The 17,963-nt window shown below is 31.3% G+C and overlaps 1 protein-coding gene across 2 annotated transcripts in view; it reads left to right on the top strand.

The window, feature by feature from the left end:
- Nucleotides 1-17,099, top strand: part of LOC107436161 (SAM and SH3 domain-containing protein 1) — an 87,758-nt gene extending 70,659 nt beyond the window's left edge. For both annotated transcript variants that reach the window (XM_043040329.3, XM_087168999.1), the window contains exons 7-14: nucleotides 1,296-1,433; nucleotides 2,626-2,701; nucleotides 4,442-4,593; nucleotides 6,484-6,690; nucleotides 10,049-10,190; nucleotides 12,576-13,504; nucleotides 15,484-15,615; nucleotides 16,660-17,099. In XM_043040329.3, the coding sequence (XP_042896263.2) occupies nucleotides 1,296-1,433; nucleotides 2,626-2,701; nucleotides 4,442-4,593; nucleotides 6,484-6,690; nucleotides 10,049-10,190; nucleotides 12,576-13,504; nucleotides 15,484-15,615; nucleotides 16,660-16,929 (2,046 nt within the window). In that variant the 3' untranslated portion in view covers nucleotides 16,930-17,099. The remainder of the gene's footprint in view (nucleotides 1-1,295; nucleotides 1,434-2,625; nucleotides 2,702-4,441; nucleotides 4,594-6,483; nucleotides 6,691-10,048; nucleotides 10,191-12,575; nucleotides 13,505-15,483; nucleotides 15,616-16,659) is intronic.
- The last annotated feature ends 864 nt before the right edge of the window (nucleotides 17,100-17,963 follow it).

Below are 17,963 nucleotides of genomic sequence, written 5' to 3'. Positions count from 1 at the left end.
TTTTTATGTCTGATTTCCTAATTTCGAACATAGTTTGCATTAATAAATCAGTATATTTAACGCTTAACGGAATCATAGCACGCAAAAATCTGATCATTAGACCAAAAGTTATTAAGTTGAATATAATGAAGTCGAATAAAAGGAATTCGAATATTAATATCGATTTCTCAGGAACTATTTACCCGATTTTACCCAAAATTTGTATTTTGACATGTAAAATTACATACTTTAAAATTACTTATAGAATTGTGTACCGTATAATTCAATTTTTTTTCTGACTACTACTAAACAAAATTATTAAAAAATGATAAATATTTAAAATTTATTTTTTATTTGGAATTTTATAAACGTGTGCAAAATTTTTTCTATTCACTTAAAAAATATCTCGAGATATGAGGAAATACGCATAAAGTAAAATTAACATTAAGCGGTCCAAACTTCGTATCGCTCTCCTGACCAAACTATGGGGACCATATATCCCAGATTGTAGCTAACTAAACTAAACTAAACTAAACTCAGCGGCGCGACAGCCCATAGAGGGCCAAGGCCTACTGTGCCCATCTCAGTTTTCTTGACCTTGGGCTCTGGGATGCAGGAGCAGATGTTCCGGTCAGGTGGTCAGCCGAACGCGGAACCCCCAGTGTTTAGTCTCCAAGCATGCTTGGTACTCATTTATCGACTCACTGAAGGGATGAAAGGCTGAGTCAACCTTGCCCGGCCCGAGGATCGAACCAGGGACCTGTGGCAAGGGAGCCCGAAGCGCTACCACTCAGCCACCGGGCGTCAATTTTGTGAATAAGAGAAAATAAATTGCTGTTTTTATGAGGAAAAAAAGTAAAAACCATATCTTTTAAAGAGTTTTACTTTTAAACCATAAATTAAAGACGTTATTGCCTTTTTTTTTCCAACAGAAAAATTTTGTGAAGGGGCCAGATTGCAGCTACCCCCTCGATATTTTCGGAGTGAGAAATCCGAATCAGTTGAAAAAAAGGAATGTTTATCCAGAAAATGTACGTTTTTGTGTCTGATTTAGTAACTTAAAATATCGTTTGCACTAATTAATTGCATATTTGCCCCCTCAAACCATTAAGATGGAGTCCTAGAACGTGAAGTTCCGATCATTCGATCAAAAGTTATTCAGGGTTTTTTTTTTTTTTTTGGCTCACTGTACATTATATCCCTCTACTTTTATTTTCTATGGAATAATCTCACTGTCTAAATATGCCAGCGTGTATTTTATGAATCAGAAATATAATTATTTGAAACATAGTGTTAATTTTTTATTTTATTTCTAGGAGCAATGCGATTATCCTCGTTTACCTCTTAGTTCTTCATCGTCGTCGACTTGGAGTGGAAAAGTGAAGGATCTTAAACGAGAAATGAAGCACAGAATCGGTCGATTGCGATCTCCTAAAATTTGCAATAAATCACTAGTTAGTAATTTCATGTTTATATGCTTATGAAATAGAAAAAAAAACATCAGAGTAATCAGCTCTAATGTTTTGATGTCTTTTTAAACTGAAAAAAAATCTAATATTTTCTGTATGAAGAAAATATTTTCGCAACAGTCCATTGTGTCCTGGCGATCAAAGCTTTACAACTTGGTTACCAATGGCATGAGTGTGGCAATGTGGTCAGTATTGCTTCCAAGCTACCTATATATCCCACATAAGCTGGTGCATATCGATTTGAAGCTGGATGGGCTTCACTGAGGATCGATCTTAAGATCTTAACAATGACAGCTCAGTGCGTTTAATCATTGAGCCATTGTTGATCAATTTCTTTTTAAAGTTAATGTAAAATTTTCTATTACAGTTAGTTTCGATTTCAGTTGGAAATATGAAATTCCAATAAAAACCACAATTGCATACCTGTACAAAGCTCTACTTAAAAATGTAGGTTAATGAAACGCTATCTATACTTATAAATAAATATGTGTGTTTACATATACTTAATATTTCTTTATAATGGTCAATATTCTCCCGAATATATAATATCAAATTTGTTTCTTACTTTAAATACCTTTTTCCAAGTTCCTAATATTCGAACTCTTAAAGAATTTGTGAAATTATATTTGTCGTCTCTTTATGGATCTGGATTTTTATTATAATAATACAGCACATAATATAACCATTATCTGTTGTTGTTAGCACTTATGCCGAAGCCAATCAGTCAGCCTGCTTGAAATTAAACGATTTAAGGCAGAGGGTGTTTCTTGTTTTTTCAGTGGCGTCATATATGGCCAAGAATACGACTTCAGCTACACAAACTTTACAGGTAGGAACTAATCATACTCCACTCATTCATCTATGGATCGTAATTTTGACTTGAACCAGAGAACGATCAATCTCAGTACCTCTGAGGTATTATAATTTGTCATGGGAACTTAGAGGACTTTGTGACCTCGACATAATTAACGTGCACAGTCACCATTTAATACATGGGGATTCTTCGGCCGGTTGGATTCTAACTCTCGTTCTCATGGACACGAGCACTATGTCCTGCCTATCAAGCTATCCCATCCCCATTACACACTGTGATAAACTAATATAATTAATAACACAAAAAAGTTTTCAAATTTATTTGTTTATTCATCAGTTAAAATTATTGTTTACTTTTCTACAGGTCAATGAGAATAAAGATGCATGCGAGAAATCGAATTCGACAGAAAAGTGTTTAGAAAAAAATGAATCTTCAGCAAGTAAGTGGTAAATTGTCATTTTTATAATTTTTTTTTTCATTTGGAAAATATTAGAACCGATTTGTTTCATTATGCGCAACTCACTAATGACTCAGAGAGCTTTATTTTATTAATCATTTATACATGTTTTAGGCAAATGCCAGATTAAAAAAACTGTTTAAAATCTAACAAAATTGTGTAAAAGATTTGAAAAGGAAGTGGGATACTGTCTATATTTCTTTGTCCCTTATGCTAATTGTTTTGTATACTGTAAAAAGGCGTTTCTTAATATTGAGCAAAAATTTGTCAAAAGATCCAAAGTAAATATTTTCGAATTTCAAAAACCTTTATTCATTAATTAGCATGTCTTTCTCACCATTTAATTGTTTGAGCATATCACTAGACTCAATAATGAATATATGGGGTTTTTGCAATCTATTATATTTGTATGGGAGCTGTTTTGATACATTTTTGCTCAATTTTGACAAACGATTTTTTACAGTACATAATTACAGTAATTTATAAAAGGAAATCACAACTTTGATCTCTTTCCGATTAGCTAGGGTATTGAAATCTTAACTGGCTCTCAGTGCTAGATGACAATTCAAGATAAAATTGCTTCCTGAATAGTGCAAAGTTAATCAGTATCAAATCACCAATTAAAGTTACAATTATTTTTTGACCTATACAATTTAACAGACGCAAAACTAAAATTAAAACACTAATAGGATGTAATTAATAATTTAAAAATCATGATTTTGAAATTCACTAATGAGGGTAAATAATGTCAGACCTGAAATCAAAAACTATGGATAAGTAAGATTCGTTATAAACTTCTATCGAAACCGAAAATAATTCGTTAACTTTTTTTAAGTGATGAGTCTTGCGTTTTTAATTTTAGATTAGATAAAAATGAATATATTTTCTTCATTTTAGTCTGTTTAAAGTTAGTCAATTAAAGTTACAACTACTTTTTGACCTATACAATTTAACAGACGCAAAACTAAAATTGAAACGCTAATAGGATGGAATTAATAATTTAAAAATTATGATTTTGAAATTCACTAATGAGGGTAAATAATGTCAGACCAGAAATCAAAAACTATGGATAAGTAAGATTCGTTATATACTTCTATCGAAACCGAAAATAATTCGTAAACTTTTTTTAAGTGATGAGTCTTACGTTTTTAATTTTAGGTCTGACAAAAATAAAGATATTTTCTTTTTTAGTCCGTTTTAAATACGCAATTGTTTAAATTTTAATTTTATTATTACTGACAAAAATACATTTTGAATTGCGATTTAATTCGTTCGTTTTGATGAATTTTACTGTGCACTTTTTTCCCCTCAATGGATAATCGGTATGTTGTAAGCTGAATATAAAACGGTTTTTTTTATCATCATATTAATTCAAATAACATCGCCCTTCTTCAAATCGCGGTTTTTTAAAATTTATTTTCATATTTTAAATCTAGGAAGAAAGTAAGGACAGTCTTCAATAGACATCGATTTAAAAATTAGGTCAGAAGTTACGCAAAATTATTTATTTTCTCTTAATGGATTATTCGTAGCATATTTCTATTTTTTTTACATCTATATTAAACAAACTCCAATAAGCTAAAAAGAAAAAAAAAGCGGCTTTTCACACTTGAATTAATTCAAACGCAAAGCTTTTCTGTAAATTACGGTACACAATACAGAAATTGCCTCAGTTCGGCCCCTGTTTTGGCAATCATTAATCACACTTGTTATTTGTTTCAGGTCATCAGAATCCTACATCAAATAGCAATCATGGATTCATTTGTTCTGGGGAGGAGGTATCATTGACAGAATGCAAGGGAATCTTAGGCAAGGCTCGTGCTCTGGTCGACTGCACTCCAGGCCCATATGATAAAGAAGGTCTCGCTTTTAAGGTATATCTGATTGTTTTCAAATGGAACCTTTGTGAGATTTATCTATTTTTATATCGATAACGATTTAATGCTGGGAAAACAATATGTAATCGAAGTGATATTGGGTGCACGTTGGGATCGATTGCTAATAGGGCGTGACTTCAACTTCTGGATTAGAATTGACTGATTTAAAGACACTACCACTTGGTTGCAATAGACTAATTCAAATAGCGTAACATAAACAACTAGGTTATTATAAACACTACCATTTGGTTATAATAAACTAATTCAAAACCTAGACCGTAACATCAACCACTAGGTTATGTTATAATATACTGATTCAAAGACGCTACCACTACGTTGTAATAGACTACGAATTTAAAGCTTAGATGTAACTTCAACCATTAGATTATAATAGACTGATTTAAAATCACTATCAATAGACTAATTCAAAATCCATAGTGGTTACGACCACTAGGTAATAATAGAATGATTAAAAGCTATAGCGTAACATCAACCAATAGGTTATAATAGACTAATTTAAAACCTAGGGGGTTGCTTCAACCATTAGGCTATAATAGACAGATTCAAAGATACTACCACTAATTTATAATAGACTAATTCAAAACCTATTGCGTAACATCAACCCCTAGGTAATAATAGACTAATTCACAGACACTACCACTAGGATACACACCTTACTTGCAATAGCTATTATATTAAGCCTTTTGGTGGTATGGCTGCTCCCAACCACCAATATATATTGAGTATTAAAAATTTACGACAGTAAACATTTGACTATGTCTCCGAGATTGAACTTCGATAAATCCAAAAAAGTTGCAGCAGAATTGAAGTTGTGTTGATTCTTAAAAATCCAGCGTAATAATAATGACCACATAATCACTAAAGGAATAATTGTAACAAATGAAAAATGAATTGCTGTACCTTAACATAAATCATTTTTGCAGAGACTTAATCAAAATTTGACAATTATTGAGCAAAATAACTTATAAACTTAAAATTAAGCAGATCAAATAACATTAAATTATAACAAGCGCTTTCTTTAAGTAGCGGAGGATTGCTCGCTTCAACCAAGTTGTATAAAATAAGAAAAAACTAACTTTTTATGCTTTTTTAAAATTGTATACAGCAGTGGACTTATCGGACAAATTGCTGACAGTATTAAACATTTTAAGGTGTATATTAGAATAGACAAATAAATAAAAATAAATCTTTTTAGAATTTTTTGTTACTATAAGAGTTGAAAAGTTTAGATTTCAATAAGGAAAATAGACTTATGTAATGATTTTGCAGAATATTCTTTTTTTCTGCAGTAATGCTGGATTTAAAAAATGTTTTTCACATCAATTATCAATTTTAGAATCCTCACTAAGTCTTGATATTATGTGATGTATTTTAGGAATTTTTACTACAGAGATCGTAAATGTTGAAATTGCCTTTACAGTGCGAAAAAAAAGTGAACACCCCGAATAACTTCTGATCTAATGATCGGATTTTCATGACTTAGACAATTCGAGACCCTAATCTTTACTATACTAATTGATTAGTGCAAACGATATTTAATGTTACGAAATCGGACACAAAGATGTACACTGCTCAAAAAAAATTTGAATTACGGACCACTCTGAGTAACTTTTGATCTAATGAAGAAAAAAAAAAGAGGTATATTTATTCAGAGGAAATACGTTTTTGTGCCTGATTTCGTAATTTAAAATATCTTCCGCTCTAATTGGTCAGCATATTTCAATTTAGTTCCTCGGACTATTTAAGATTGAGTACGGATACCAGAAAATTGCATTATTAGAGCAAAAGTTCTTCTGTGTGTCCACTTTTTTTACACTCACTGTGCAGTCCCTTCCATTTCACATTTATTTGAGTCCATGTTTATAGAAAGGTGATGTAATTGATATTTTGGCTAAGTCCAGCTCTGGCTATTGGGTTGGAAGATTCAAGAAACAAATTGGCCTTTTCAAATGTAACAATGTTGAAGAATTTCAAAATGGAGGAAAGAAAGAATTTCAGAGAAATTATTCATATGAACAAACGCTTGCATCACCCACCTCACTTGAAGAGCTTTTAGAGAAGCTGGACTTAAAGGTAAGGAAATAATATCTCTGTCTACAGTGATAATGTGCGAAATAAAAAGAAATTAAGCAAATAGTAAACCATAACAACCTCTGTTAAACGAATCAAAGTGTTTATATCTGTTAAATATCTCACTTATGCTATCTCTAACGTCAACTTCTTATTAGATAAAGTAATTCAAATTATCCAAAAGAGAAAAATATAAGAGTCTATTTGATATTTTTTTACACTGCGTTGGGTATAAAAGCGCTGTTTTCCCCAAACAAACGTTTTGGACACCGGTGTCATTTTTTGTATATTCTTTTCTATATATAAAAAAAAACAAACTAATAGTTACTAAAAAATTCGGTTAGATTATCGGAATTATATTTTTACTTTTATATATATATATATATATATATATATATATATATATATATATATATATATATATATATATATATATATATATATATATATATATATATATATATATATATATATATATAAAATATAAAATAAAAAAATAAATAGTGTAAATTTTTTTATTTTCAATATTATGTAATGTTAAAACAATTATATATTAAATATAATCCTTAAATAGAGCATTTATCTAACGCGCAAACGTTTAAGAGCCTTTCCCACAAGAAAGTAATAATATTGATCTAATTATCTCAAAAAATGTGATGATGTGGCTTTAGTAGCTTGGGAAATTGATCAGTCCCACGCTACTGAAGCCTATTAACATTTAAATATATTGTCCAGAAAGATATAAAAACCCTCTTTCCAAGGTCAAATGTGCTATTCTATACCTATCCACCAGCATGAAAGGTTGTCATTCTGGGGCTCTGGCCTTTACTTTAATAAAATTATATTATGATTCCTGCATTTTCCTGTATCTCTTTCAAGAAGCACCGGCCACACTACGAACTTACAATGTTTAGGCTTTCAAAGCGTAACATATATATATATATATATATATATATATATATATATATATATATATATATATATATATATATATATATATATATATATATATATATATATATATATATATATATTGTCATTTTGAAACTAATTTTAACGCTTCCAACAATCGAAAATATGTATGCAGGCATTTTATCTTCATATCATTAGTTCGCTACTTTTATTATTTCATAAAACATATTTACAATTGTTAATGTTTCATATCTTACTATTATTCAAAGAAAACTATACTTATTAATATTTGTGTTATGGATTATAAACTTTAATACCTACGACTACTTTTACAGATTCTAAACTTTTTAAAATAAAGAACTATTTTAACTGAAGAACTATTTTAAAATAAAGCTTTTGGAAAAATCTGATGTTCAAAATGATGCAGCCCCATCTTGATTTTAATTATTCTTTTGAAATGAAATACAACTTATATTTTTTTGTGGGATACCTAAGTGATATTTTTGTAACCTGAGTAAAAATTAACACTTTGGAACATTATGGTTTTTTAAGAATAACAAAACATTATGCATTAAACTAAATATTATACATTATACATTCCTAAACAAACATTATACATTATACATTCCTAAACAAACATTATACATTAAACATTATGTCATTCAGATAGTGTAATTCAACATATTCCAAGCAGAATAATTCATAATTATTGAGGCACCAATTTCGAATGATTCACTTAATTCGAATGATTTACTTCTTACGCATTGAAACAAGATGACTGCAATAAAAGGCCAATGAAATAAATTGGGAGCAAAAATCAATATAACCTACTCAAGAAAGAAAAAAAAAATAGAGGACAGATGAAGTTAAGGGTCTTAAAATTGAAGAAAGGGCGTGAGTATTTTCCCATTTTTCTCGTCATTCACAGGTGTCTAAAAAAGAAATAAAAATTAAATTTGGATGAAGCAGCTGAAAGTGATAAGTTGTTAAGATTGTCAATCGATTTTCACTTTTCTGTGAAATTGTTCCAGATGGTGGTAAAAATACTTTTATTTGTTGTAATAGGACTAGTTCTGTTCAGCTTTTAAGACAAAACTTTAACAAAGATCACGCGTAATTCAAATAAATCTTCTGCTGATGGAACGTATGCAATCATTGAAAATAATAAATATTATTTAAAAAAGAAACACGTTTGAAAAAATAATTTTCATACAAATTTAATATAGATTTTAATTAATTTTTCCATTTTTTTTACTTTTTCATGCTTTTTAGAGACATCAAGTAACAAAAACAGAAAATAATTTTACTCATAATTTAATTTATCATGCCATCAGTTTACAGAAAATAGAAAATATTTTTTTTAAGAAAAAGTTTGGAGTGATGGTTTCTGAAATAGTTTTTTTTTAATGTTTTTCTTTTATTATTTACGTGCACCAGTTTTTGAATAATTAAATAAGCTTATGTGTATTGACTTTAAAACGTTGCAGTTCTATTATACTAACACTATTTTAAATCTATTGCCGAAGAAAAACAAAAATAACGTAAATCTGAAATAATGTAAGGAAGTAACAATATAATACAAACAAAAAAGTCAAAACGTAAATCTATCGATTAAAGAAGTTAGAATGGGAAACAACATAGATTTACGTGGTTTGTCCGCTTAATGTTGAATTAGTTCAATGAATCAACTTATCAGTTTTTTTACAATATCGCGAAGAAAGAAAACTTTTTACTGATCGTTAAACTCAAGTTTAAGTTAAGTAACATAATATTTATTTTCATTTTGATTTTCTTTCTTAGTTTCGTTGTCTAATTCAATATGCAGTGATGAGCCATTACATTATGACCACCCTGCTAATAACATGTAGGACCACCTTTAGCCCTCAAAACTGCTAGCACCCTCCTTGGCATTGATTCCACAAGGTGCTGATAGGTAGTCTGAGGTATCTGGTACCAAGCGCTCACCAACTGGTCCTGCAATTCCCTCACATTGCGAGGGGGTAGCGTGGCAGCACGAATTTGGTTTTCCAAGTAGGAGCACAAATGCTCTATTGGATTAAGGTCAGGTGAATTTGGGGTCCAAGACATGAATTGAAAGTCACTGGAATGCTCCTCGAACCAATCCATGACGATTCGACCCTTATGACATGGTGCATTATCCGGTTGGTAGACACCATACCCCGCAGGAAAAACTGTTGCCATGAATGGGGGAACCTGGTCTGCAACTATGTTCAAGTACCTTACAGACGTCAGGGATTGCTCTATGAGAACTATGGGTCCTAATGTGCCCCATGAAAACATTGTTCCTGGGCGAGAAAGAGAAACCATGAAAACCTGGGCGAGCCCATTGTTATAGATGGAGGGTGGTCATAATGTAATGGCTTTTCGGTGTATTTTATCGTTCTTTTTAATTTTAATTTTAAGAATTCAAAATTGATTTTTAATTTAGATGTACATGGATAACCTTGTCTTGAATGGATATCATCATATAGACTCTCTGAATGGCATTAAAGAACAAGAATTGCTTTCTATCGGAATTATTAAATCAGAAGATAGAAAGAAATTGCTGAATGCTTTTACTTCTCCAGAAGGTATTTATGTGCAGAAATTTATAGAACTCCACAATTTTTTAAAAATATAATTAAGCAGGCAAGTTGTGAACTTTTGCAATCACTTCCCTAGCAACAATTTTACCTTGACCCCATTTGGGCTCAAAATTAGCTGAATATGGGTTCCTATAAAAACATGCACCGAGGGACCAATATTGGGATGCTTAGATTTTTTAATATCTGTCATAAAATGGCTTTTAATATTGGGCAATAACAATTCTACATAGGGCCGACATTGGCTGAAAAGCATCTTGTGAAATGGGCAATTCTATATAGGGCCGATATTGACCGAATAATGGATATAAAATATTAGGTTAATCTAAAAAATTTATGGAGTGCTAATATCGGCATTTTTTACCCTTATTGAATCAAGATTAATGAATATTTTGTCCGATGAATGCCCAAGTTATTTTGCTGCTAAGATTAATAGAAAAGTAGTACAGTAGACAATTAACCAGGATGGTCGGAAAATACTGTGTTCTGGATAAGCAAATATCTCGTATAATTCAATTTATGCAAATTTTGATTAAAAAAAAAAACTATAGAAAATATAAAGTATTGTACAATAATCTCTGTTAGCTAAATTAATTCAAAAGAAAAAAATATATTCAAAAGAAAACAACAACACATGTTATTGTTATATAGATTCACAATTTGTACAGTTAAAAGGAAAAAACAAGGATGCAGTTTATGTCATTGTTTTGTGAAGAATAACTGATAGAAGTTTGTTTTCGTTTTTCATTTACTTTACGACGAATTTTACTAAGCAGATTTCCGAACATGTTTTTTCAGTCGTTACGGATAACCCGCAAAACGTATGAACAGATTCCGGTTAATCGAGAGTCCACAGTAGTTCCATTTATTTATAAAGTATTGCTTCCCGTACTACGAAGACTGGAACTATACGCAGAAACTACGCAGCGCGATGCATAGAAACTATAGTTTGGTAAAATGAATAATTTAAGTGATTTCAAAACATTCTGTGATTAAAATATCGATGCGAATGAAGGTGTTTATTGAATAAAGAGATTTAGAATTTCCATATGGCATATTCGCACGTTCTCATATGTATGTTCAGCGCAGCGCATTTATCGCTGAGAAATCTCAGCTTTCCTCAAAACTTAAGCAGAATGTATGTGTGCATGTGAAAGTGCGGAATGCTTCTTATACGAGCAAAATCTAACTAATTACAAATCCTATCGTGCTCCGAATCAATTGATTTGAATCAACAGATCGTAATGTTTAATTCAAAGCAGAGCCAAATAGATGATTCAAAGTAACAGATCTTAATGACTAATTCAAATTAAAACCAAACTAATGATTTGATTCTACAAACCGTAATCAGTAGATTAGAATGGTCAATTGGTTGGTTGGTGTCGTATCCTCTATTGAATCATATTTCATGGTGTGCTTGAATAGTTTTTGTTATTTCTATGGCATTAAAAGAATACAAATCCTCTTCTGTGGGGTAGTTTAAGAGGTGAAGGCCTGTAGCGACTGCAGGGCAGTTAAAAACATGATATGGTGTCAGTTCCACATTAAGACAGTCGCCACAGTTTTGATATTTTTGTTCTTAGTCTGATGAGAGTAGTGGCTGTCTTCCTATCGATGTCAAGATTAGTTATTTGATCGTGGGCTTTGATTTTTAAAGGGGTGAATAGTCTTGACTTTGCAAAAGCATTTGCATCTGCCAACGTGGTTGGGATTGAATTTTGATTGAGATCTCTGGCATTTTTAGACAAGGAATCAGCTATTTCATTGAACTCTAGGTTCACATGGGCAGGAATCCACTGCAAGAAGCATTTTTTCCGGAGACGCTGAAGTTGTCCAAGTTGTTCTATGATATTCAGGATTAGGCTTGAGGTACCTTTGCTGAGGGCCTGTAAGGCAGACCTGCAGTCGCTGAAGATGGTGATACCACTAAGCTGCTCCGAAGGTTTAATGGTCAATTCGAATGGTAAATTCAAATAATAATATAAATATTAACCTAAATGCAGTCTCAGGGTTAACTTAAATCAGTATCCAACTGATAATTTGAATCTCTGATTCTGATTCAAACCAAGAGTAAGATAATTTTATTGGTAAGGGAAAGGATAAATATATAAAAAAACATGCAGTTTTCTTTAAATTATGTTAGGGGATAATTTCTTGAAATAAACAATTAGTTTAAATGAAAAATGAAAAAACTTTTAAACACCCTTTTTGGAAAGAAAAGATTTATATTCGCATTTTTACAACACTATCTTAAACTTTTTTTAATCCGTTTTATTCATTTCTGCATCTAATTATTTTAAACTTTAGTCAAGAAAATTTTTAATAATTTGTTTATAAAACCATGTCTGATATTTTTAAAATTGTTTCTTTTAGATATAAAATTAGAAGAAAGAAGCCTTACACCTTCTGATAAGAAATTAAATTTAACATCTTCTTCTTCAAACTCTTCTTTCTCTTTGAAGAAAGAGAATAAGATGATTTCGAGTAGCCTAAAATATATAAACTCATTTGAATTATTAAACAGCGATTCGCACATTGACCCCACTAGTCAAAGAAATGTGGTTAATAATCTAGATTGTGAATTGCCTTGCATTTCTGGAGTCGATGTCGAAAATAGTTGCAATTATCCGGTAACTGATGGACTTTACAATAGAGAATTCCTCAATATTCCAATAACCAGAAATACCCCAATACAAAGTCCACAGGCAAACCACCATTCTTATCCCCAATTCAATAGTTCTTACAACCATACTCCTTTCTTTGAAAGTAGCTTTTATACACAAGCTGGAATAGCTTGTAATCAGATGAATTATTCACAAAACCTACCTACTTATAGTTTTTCTAGTTCTGGACACTGTCATCAAACGAATGGTACAATTCATAAAAACTATAATTCATATATTACCAAAGAAGAAAAAACTCTGTTAGAATTGTCAAGAAAAAAGCTAAAAGATAATTCTTCGCCTCTTAGTGCTGATTTCAATGGGCATGGTGGACAATCTTCTCAGGAAATTTTGTATCAGAGTTCATCCAGTTCAATGGGCCCAGAAAGTGTAACCAAATTTCGAACTTTATCTCCGAATACCAAAGACACCTTTTTCAAAGATCATCAACCTTTTCAAGAAGTAGATGATAATGTATGTCAAGTCGAGAGAAAATTTCAGGAATCAAAAAGAAAGAAAGAAACTCCGTATCCTTCTATACAATCATTTCATCACCAAACATTTAAATTGGACTATATGGTTGCAAAGAAACTGCTGGAAGAAGAGATTGATTTATCCTTAGAGCCTTACACAGATAAGGTAATATAGATATTTTTTATTTATTTTATTTCAAATTAAGCCTCCCGAAAAATGTCATGGAAAATATTTTAGTTTTTTTATTTATTCTTTATTTTTCAACTCATGGAAATAACAATATTTTATAGTCAGTTTCAAAATTAATTTTCAAGCGACTTACCAGTAAAAGAAAAGAATCAAAGTGAAAGAATTACAAGGAAATGATAAAATATTTTTCAATCGAAACGGTAAATTTTAAGTTCCATCAATAAAAGAATCATAAATTTTACTTAACATGGCTACAAATTTCATAATTTGCATCTTTTTCTAAGTATAACTTTCTAAGGCATTCTGTTTCTGCAGTAGAAATTTTAGAAATGTATGCACAGTTTCAATTTGGGACTAGTATTCTACATATCGATAAAACATCATGTCTTCACATATATTTCTCTCAATTTATATGACATAGAAAATATACCTCAAGTTCATATGTAATATAGTATTAACATCCCTTATGTCCTTTATACTTATTACTGGATAAAATTGATGGTGGTAAACAATTATACAATTGAAATAATCATGCTGAGTGACATATAAAACCCATCCTGGAAGAAAACTCTTGTGGAAGGCACTGAAGTACTTCAATAAATAAAGGCGCGAAGCGAAATGCATGTAGCATGTATACCGTAAAAAAATCTGCCAAATTTATGAGAAAAAACTGTCAGCTAGCGTGCCAGTACAGAATCGCTTATTTTACAAAAAAATACTGTTATTTAAAAACCGTAAGACGGTAATCGTCCGTCTTAAGACGTCTGTTTTTTTATGCAGATAAGTATTGTTATTATAACAAGTAAACTCTATTATTTTAGCAAAGAACTCTATAAATAACTATGAGGTCGACGCGAGCCGAGAGCAGCATTTGTAACGACCAGCTGACTCTAGGATTCGAACCTGAGGCACTTCATTGAGAGGCGAGAGCTCTGCCCCTATAGCTACCGAAGTTCTAGTGTCAGCATCTGAAAAAAAATCTTAAACTGTTTGTATCTTAAGTCTTTCTAATTGAAATAATAATTCAGTGTTAAAATGTTATAAACTAAAGATATATAAGAATGAGGTAGAGTATCAATTAGAGTAATTCGACAATAACGTCGAATCGCATTTTTACTAATGCAATTCTCAAAATTATGAAGTAATTTATGAAAAATAAGAACAAGTAAGGAAAACAATCATAAAATGATTTGAGCAAAACTGCATTTCAAAAGCTAGAATCTGAACTGACGGTCTTATACCACTTATGATTAGGATAAAACAGAGAGAAAAGCAGTTTTGTCAATAAAACAGCTTTAAACCGTCAAATACACGGAGAAAGACTTTAAAAAAACGAAGATTCTTTGCAGAGCGGGTTTATATTTTTTCCTGTAGAATTTATAGTTATTTTTTACAGTGTAGCAATAGAACGGCAATAGGTAATAATAAATAATAAGTAAAGATGCTGCTAGTAGGTAAAGATTAGCTATGGTTGGATTAGTTAGTGATTACTAAAGTTTGAAAGGCGTATAAGGAGTATACGAGTGAGCAACGTGATAAGTTAAGAAGTCGCTTAAATTTCACATACTCATAAGTAATTTCCCTATTCTGTAGAACAGCTATTTGGAGTAGAGGGCTATAATTTTGTTTTGTTAGAATATTTAAAAAAATGTAAGATGGAAAATAAAGTAAGGCGAGATCACATTTTACCGTCAAAGTGATATCAGATTTTGAAAAGTTGAGATTTGATGAAGGATAAGCAATCTTCATCGATATTGAGAGACGAGAAGTGCGTTTGAAGTTGCGAGTACTTGTAAGGAAGTTAGTTTTATCGACTGAGGTGATCTCTCAGCCTCGAAACGCTAAATTTCAGTTAAATTGAAATTAATGAAAATTGAAATTGCTGATAATTGAAATTTAATTTATTATTACTGTTATTACAATGGGAAATTTTAATATATGTGTTGATCTGTTAGGGTGGTTCCTGTGGAATACCGCCGGCTTTAGTCCAGAGATATGCAGATGAGCTTAAACAAGATTTATACGACATCGCAGAAACATTAGAACGAGAGAGAATACGAGCATTAAAATCACGTGGTATGATGGCGGTAAGTATGTTATTATTTCTATAGCTTGTTCAGGGAAAAACACGCCAATTTCGTTTACGTTCAGTCTTTTGTTGTTTTCCTAAAAATGTAAAGAGTTTCAAGATAGTTTTTTTTTAAATTTATTTAAAATAATTTTTTGCATTAAAAATATTTAATAAATCACGTTAGAGTTTTTTTAAAAATTTTTTTTGTTTTCGCTTTCTTTATTTATTCTCTTCTTCTTTATTTATTATTTCGTTTTCTTTCTTTATTGAATTTCTACTAGAAAATTAATTTAGTGCTTTATGTAATTATACTTTCATTTCATCTTTTTCATTGCCCGATATGCTTTACTATCATTTCTGACTGAAAAGGTGCTCCAAACATTCTTTGTTCTCAACGAATTTTGAGACAGCTAAAAATACCATTAACGATAACATTATAATGTTTGTAAATAAAACAAACTATACTTCTCCCCTTAAGTATGAAAAAAACTTATATTTTCAAACATTACGATTTTAATAAAACTATTTTAAATATGCGTCTGAATTTTCCCCAACTTAGTGTCACATTTTGCGTGCTCAAATTTAGTAAAATGATCAGAATCCATTTTGCTGTAGTAGTTGAGAAATCGGTTTGAAAACAACGAATGGGCTTATTATGAGTTTTTTCTAGTTTGCTTGTTCTTTTGAACTTAGTGCCACTTTTAAGTTCTGCAACTGTAATAAATTAAAATCTCTTTTTTATTATTAAAAAGTAAATTTCTTTTAGTCTTTAACTAACAACAATATTTTCGTTTATAATTAAATATGTTTTGATAGCACAAAAATGTGCACTTTGATGGTATTTTTTTTAATAACTATAATTTTATCAAAAATTATTTTTTATACATTATATGTTAAAAAAATCAAAATAATTAGAAGATTAAGAAACTTTTCCTTGTAAGTGAGAACTAATAGTTCTCAACGGTTCTAAACCCCGCACTTACTTTATAATGTGTTGTTACAACTTATTAGTACTCCAGCATCTCATTTCAATCATCGACTGATTGTTTTCAATTTTCAGGTACCAAATGATTTTCTTGCCGATTCTTGTTGTGAATCAGTCGTTGAGGCCAATTACAACAGCCTTGCAGACTGGCTGATTTCTTTAGGCTTGCCAATATACGAGAAAGTATTGCATAGAAATGGATGCACTGACTTATACCATATGGCTGATTTGAATGAGAAAGACCTGCTGTGTTTTGGAATTGAGAGCGTAAAACATGTTCGTCTTCTAATGAACGCCATCGAAGCACTTCGAGTACATCTGAATCATTGTCAATATATTGTATGAGTTTGTTATGTGATACTCGCTAGTGGTCTTAAATCATGAAGACCAGCGATTATAAAGTCCATTTCTAAGAAGAAGAAAAAAATCAAAACTCAAATGTTTGTTCGTTCATCTTGAAATCCTATTGTATAGTTTTTGTAAGTATTGAAAATTAAAATAATTTCCCCACTGGATTTTTTAGTTTTACTGATTGAACTTTTATTTTGACATAAAATTGTTTGAAAGTTTATTTTTTATTTTATAACCGTCGTTGAACAGCCGATCAAATTTTTGGGTTTACGACTACTAATGTTCAACGCCGTAGCCTTGTAATTCTTGAACCCTATCCAGAAGACAAAGGAATTCCTGGATAAAGTATTGGGGAAAATGTTACCTTCACGGAGGACTTCTAGTTAGGACTGACCCACAGTTGCGTAACATGGAGTGGAAAACCACGAAAGCCTCCCATGGTTAATCTGATAGCAAGTGGACTCTAACCCATGATCAGTCTACCGCAGAGGATATTTTATGTCAGCATTGTGGTCGGGGCGAACCAGTTGCGTTTGGACCAGTTATCGCTGAGATTTGATCCCGGTTCACCTCATTGGAAGGCGAACGCTCTATCCTCTGAGCCATCGTCGCTCGTTTAGGGTTAAGTTAAATGTCGCTGCATCAGAGCGACTAAATATAACAGATAAAGATTACAGTTAGGTCGTGAGTTCGATCCCCGCCTGCTGATGAATCCCCGTGTAGTAAATGGTGACTAGTTCACGTTAAATCTGTCGAATCAGATAGTCCTCCATGTTCCCATATTAAATCAGTACCCCTGGAGGTACTGAATTGGAACTTGATCATTCTCTGGTTCAAGTCAAAATTACGATCTGCGGATGAATAAATGGATGTGTGAATGGCTCCGCCCTATAAACGAGCTGTGACGTGTGTGTGGCTGAAGTCGTATTCTTAGCCATAGATGGCGCCACTGAAAAAAAGAAGCACACCCTCTGTTTTAAATTAGCTTGGTTTCGCCAAGCTGGCTTTGCTAGTATTTGGCAAGTGAC

The sequence above is a fragment of the Parasteatoda tepidariorum genome, chromosome 8 (genome assembly GCF_982258835.1).
Source record: "Parasteatoda tepidariorum strain Cologne lab strain chromosome 8, Ptep-v5.0, whole genome shotgun sequence".
Lineage (NCBI taxonomy): Eukaryota > Metazoa > Arthropoda > Arachnida > Araneae > Theridiidae > Parasteatoda > Parasteatoda tepidariorum.
This window is presented reverse-complemented; position numbering and strand designations above follow the sequence as displayed.